The 5,576-nt window shown below is 35.7% G+C and overlaps 1 protein-coding gene across 1 annotated transcript; it reads right to left on the minus strand.

Annotated features, from left to right (window-relative positions):
* Positions 1 to 382: 382 nt before the first annotated feature.
* Positions 383 to 5,107, minus strand: LOC106672334. Its single transcript, XM_014403683.2, has 4 exons — positions 4,855 to 5,107; positions 1,876 to 2,008; positions 663 to 805; positions 383 to 589 (listed from the first exon to the last, which is right to left on the minus strand). The coding sequence occupies exons 1-4, from the start codon at positions 4,898 to 4,900 to the stop codon at positions 492 to 494; spliced, it is 420 nt and encodes a 139-aa protein (XP_014259169.1). The 5' UTR covers positions 4,901 to 5,107; the 3' UTR covers positions 383 to 491.
* Between the last annotated feature and the right edge of the window lie 469 nt (positions 5,108 to 5,576).

Below are 5,576 nucleotides of genomic sequence, written 5' to 3' on the forward strand. Positions count from 1 at the left end.
ACACATCCATGGGAACATTTCATATGTTAAATCTATTAAATATTGGTCAGTTTAATCTCTTGCCAATTACCTTGATAATATACTTTGATTATAAACAATGTACCATTTAAAATCAAAATGAAGGGTTACTACACCAATACACTATTTTTATAGTCTGTAATTGAGATCATTATTAGTTGTATATCGATTGCAAAGATACACATCCTTTTACATATACACAAGCACATGCACACAGAAATTTTTAGGTTAGGATTGCCCGATATAAAAAGTTAAATTTGTTATCCTTGAAAACATAACCATTGCGTGAGATGCGATTTGGATTAATTACAACGTTTAAAAAGAATATTCTTGATCAAACAGGTAAAAATGAACTTATCAAGACTTATTATCTTTCCATTACTAATCTAAGTCAACAGTAAGTTTGTTTCATTGAGAATACATGACAAAAATTTAATTCTTTTATTGCCTTTGAAAGTCCGTGTGGTGATAATTCAGTCTTCTTCGACAGTTTTTACTTTAACATGAAGCGGAGTGTAATTATTCTTTTTGCAATTATCCGAAGGGAGATTTAATGCTTCTTCTTCTTTTGCTAAAAATTGGAAAAAATAAATAAATATATAGCCAAGATATAAAGTTAAATAACTTTTAGACAATATACTTACTGTATGCAACTATATCACCATACGTGTATTTGATTCGACATACTGAATATAGAGGGCAAGGAGACCAAAAGCAGCAAATCACAAAAAATATCGAAAGCGTTACACATAATAATATCACAAAAATTGAAATCATCATCACAAGTCTGAAAAAAAGTAATCAATGCTTAGACCAAAACCATCATTTATAAATAAAAATTACACATTTTTCCAAGTTAAAAAAAAATAATATCCCAAAAACTGTACTGCAAAATAAATCTGAACTTTAACAGGTTGACTATGGAAGATGCAACATGTGCATCATGCCAGCTGTCCTGGGAGTGGTGGATGCACAGTCTATGTCCTCCTGTTTATACTTTTTAAACTCTCCTTCCACTTTACCCGCTACACAATTATGTTTGAAATTCCTAGGGCCACCTTAGAAAGGGAAAAACTGTCACTGACCATAGCTGTTTCAATTTTTTTCAACTGGAAGTTTATTATGTTTATTTAATTGAAGTAAATTATTTGATTTTAATGAAGTTAATTATTTAAAATTTTATTATTTTGTACGTGTTTTCTTATTTTAATTGATTATTTACCCAATTTGAATGGTTATTTAAAATAAAGGAAAAATTATTCTAGAATGTAGAAACGACTTTTATTCAACTGCACATCTAAATTGAACAAATGTTCTGTAATTTACTTAGCACTGTGGGGGGTTGTAACTGCTGCGTCAAATAATTTACTTCAATTAAATAAACATAATAAACTAAAACTAATCATTTATTATTTTTAAGTTTCAAATTCCGATGACTGCCTGGTCTCTGAGTTGTGCTTTTACCCCTGACTAGGGAATGGTGTGAACGGCATGGCACACATGCACATCCTTCGAAGCATCAGCCCCTTTCAGCCGTGCAAAAAGAATATTTGAATAAAAATGGGAAGAAGCACTGCCTTTCATGGGGTACCCACACCTAGGGTGGGTGGGATCTTCCCATTTCTGCAGGTTCGGGGGGGGGGGGGTTACTATGACGTAAACTTTCACTCAAGGGTCACATGGTTTATGGCCATATGTAAGTACCAGAGTTATTTTACATGATAAATTGGATTCTGCAATGGGCAACCAAAATCGCCAAAAATAGGAGTCAATAGGAGGGTTAAAGCAAAAAAATTATAACATGTTACTCCACTTGGATAAATGTGCAACTAGACTTACAATAATTCCAAAACTTACGAATCGTTTACGTAGTTATTTCCTGGACAACATATCACAGTGTCATTTTTCCAGCAGCAGCTTGTGTAATTACTTGGAAATTCAGGAGTTGGGCAGGTAAATGAAACATCGTATGTTTCACAAGTTGCGCTACCTACAACAAAAAAATTAAAGTTAAATAGATAATTATAGAAAAATAAATTAATAGGAAATTATATTTATTATTCATTTTTATAAAATCAGCATTGAGTCACTTATTACTTATGTCTACACTAGTGGTATTTTGATATTACATTAACGCATTTCGGCTGTGTGCCATTATTAGTTCTTCCTGTAACTCACTTAAGATGACACAATGCAAAGTTTGAATAACATAAAAAACTTTCAAGTATAGACGGATACAGTGAGGGTGCAACAAGGGTTCCCTGACTCCCAGACCAACACATATAACTTTAAATGCTGACTTATCAGAAAACAGAGCCTTATGTGACAACATATCTAACTTGGAGAGATGAATCCATATTGACACACATGGTCATGCAGCAAGTCTATAACCAGCGTCTCAACTTTAATACAGCCTCTTAAGCCAGTTCAATCCATTTCAACACAATACGTGGCATTACATTATCTATCAAGGCAATAAATTCTACACGACTCGGATGAAACCAAAAACAAAACAAGGCAGCTTTGCTTCAGCTGATGCTGACTTGTTGAACTAGCACTGGGTCTCTCTACACTTGTGGGGTATTTATATTACTCAAACACATTTTGGCTCTGAACAAATTTCAGTTCCTCCTGAAAATGGCACAGAGACCAACAGCCACCATAAACTTTAAACATTTAATTATCCAAAAAAAGAGCCATGTGTGCTGCCTCACCTACATGAACCCGCCTAACTTAAACAATTGTGTACACTTCACAATATTTGTCCTATATTGAGACTGCCAGAATAAGAAAACAGCTGCATGGTTTTGATAAACTGTGATAGATCAGAAAAAATAATCCATATTGATGCACATGATCATGTGACAAGTTGATGACTACTGGTGAATGAACCGATGCATACAAACAGAGAACGAGGCTGCCACATTTGCTGCCTTGACCTGAACGGACATGCTAAACTTAAACAATTGTGTGCATTTTATAATATACGCCCTTTAGAGAGAAAAAGCATTCAAATGCAGCAGAAGTGTCATTGGCCATGGGTGACACAACTCTGGGACAGCCTGGTCAATCTATTTCAACACTTAAGGCATCACATTATCTGTCAAGGCAATTAATTCTTTACAAATCTTTGATGAAATGAAAAACAAAACAAGGCAGCCTTGCCTTGGCTGATGCTGACTTGTTGAACCAGCACTGGCTCTCACTGGGTCTCTGCACTTGTAGTACTTTTATATTACTAAAATACATTTCACCTCTGCGCCATTATTAGTTCCTCCAGTTTCTCATTGAAGATGGCACAGTGCTGAAAGCAGTTTGAATGGCATAAAAGCATGTGAGTGTAGATGGGCCCAGTGCTGGTTCAACATGTGATCACTGATTCACGGGTCAATACCCTCCCAATGACTTAATCGATAAAAGAGCCAAACTAGCTGTATTGACCTGACTGTGTGTGTCCTTTAGGGAGGGCAAGCGTTCCAATGCAATGTGTTGATGGACATAGGTGATGCAACTATGGGACAGTATATATAACTCAGTTTAATCCCTTTCAACACACAAGGCATCACATTCTCTATCAGGGCAATATTCTAAATGACTCTTTGATGAAATGGTTATGAACTACCAATGACAGAGAAAGAAAAACCCATATTGGTACACATGATCATATGGCAAGACAATGACTATGGATGATTAACATGTTTCCTTCCAGCACCTGGGAAAATTGATTATCTGATGTAGTTTCCAGGACACGAGGGGTACGAAGGAAATAAACATACTGACAAACTAGTAAAGGCAGCAGTCCTTACACCTTTTGGACCAGGACTACAAATTGTCATGCCCCAAAGCATAGTAAAAACAGGACTGAACAAATGGTTGGAGAAAGTAATGAACATACATTTGATGAATTCACCAGGTACAAACCATCAAAGATTCCTCTCAATATCTTAACCAGGAAAGGAAAAAATCAATTTCTTTGTTAATAGGCAAGAATCAAGGAAAATAGTGGGTCTTTATACTGGCCAGTGCCCATTTAACCACCTCAAAAATGGGCAAAATTGAAGCAGAAACATGGACGCATGTACTTTGTGTCTGCAAAGCATTGGCCTGGAATCGGTACCACCTAGTCGGAAAGACGATACGGATGTCGAAAGAAATAAGTGAAGAAACCCCCGGAAAGTGCTAAAATGCCTTAATCTGTTAGGGACTAGTGACATGTCTAACTTAAATGATGTAATGATGTAAAGTATGCCCCTTAGGGAGAAAATGCAGCATAGGTGTCAAATGTCAGAGGTGACTCAAACTGTAGTTTCTTTTTCTCACTTCGAGCTACAATACTCTTGTTTTAGTTCAGTTGATTACTGACTGACTATAAATATATATTTATGAAAAAAATTTAATCATTATGGGAAATGTAAGTATACTGGCGGTTCTGTAAGTCACAGGTTAATGAAATTTAAAAAATGAAGGAACAACAAGGAAAAAGATGTTTGCGTTTAAATAAAGTTACTTTAGAAATTATTTGCCCGCCCACGATGGAAGGAGCTAAACCCACCCGGTAAATGTCAAATGTGTGAGTCACAGGTTTAAAGAGTGACAAATGGGGAGGACCAAAATTATCCAAGCCCACGTTCTTTCTCGTTTTTTATTAACTGATGCAGAGTTAATTGTGGGTATAAACTGTAAAATTAGTTGGAATGAGTTTTGCTTTTTATATATTTACAAATTTTCGGGAGATAAAACACGGGAAATCGGCGTGACAACTTGACAGCCGATAGACCTGCTTTCAAAACTCCTTAAAAAATCGAGCTCGACATTAATTGGATTGTTTCTACTTACTCGACTTGAAGATGGAGATGAAGATGGACACAAAGATGAAAATCATTTTGAACTTTAAATCTAAATTGTTATCGTTGTGATGTACGAGTTTGTCGGGGATGATGTCTGTTGTGGATATCTACAGTTGGACTGTTCTCTCTACAGCTACATGGTAGGATTCTATGGACTGTAAACCTTACAGCGTCGGGTTTGACGGACTGTGAAATTGACTCTGCGTCCTGAGAGACTGCAACCTACCGATTTACTTCTTCCCCTCTTTTCCTTCCACTATAATAAGGGGGTGGGGGACGAACGAGTAATAAAAGGATCCAGAAGAACCGTTCAATTGAATCGTTCATTTTACTCCACTTCCGGTTTGCACCAATCAACTTTTGTCCCTTTCTGATTTCTTCCACCCGTACTCTCATCAAGCTGTTTAGGCTATATTTTTTAATTTAAAATCTACTAATTTTTCTTTTAATTCAAACAACGTGATTAATAATTGGAGTAAAGATGCTATCTGTTATGTACGGATTAAGGATATTTCAATTTTTTACTCCACTTGTACGAATTTGCTATTGTATTTTTCCATCAGCACAGTATATTCTGTACATTTATACATTACATCATACATTATTCTCAATTTTTACTTCTATTGTTCTTTCTTTTTCTTTCATTATTATTATAAGGGGGTGGGGGGCGAACGAGCAATAAAAGGAACCAGAAGAACCGTTCAACTGAAT

Source organism: Cimex lectularius, unplaced genomic scaffold (genome assembly GCF_000648675.2).
Source record: "Cimex lectularius strain Harlan isolate CLEC.00 unplaced genomic scaffold, Clec_2.1 scaffold4, whole genome shotgun sequence".
In the NCBI taxonomy this organism is placed as follows: domain Eukaryota; kingdom Metazoa; phylum Arthropoda; class Insecta; order Hemiptera; family Cimicidae; genus Cimex; species Cimex lectularius.

Bases quoted from the DNA above. Each gene is read 5' to 3' on its own strand.
- LOC106672334 (XM_014403683.2), bottom strand. From the start codon at position 4,900: ATGATTTTCATCTTTGTGTCCATCTTCATCTCCATCTTCAAGTCGA. The intron at 806-1,875 runs GTAAGTTTTGGA...ACTTTTTTTCAG, and splicing joins AATAACTACGTAAACGATTC to ACTTGTGATGATGATTTCAA. The intron at 590-662 runs GTAAGTATATTG...TCCAATTTTTAG, and splicing joins TGGTGATATAGTTGCATACA to CAAAAGAAGAAGAAGCATTA.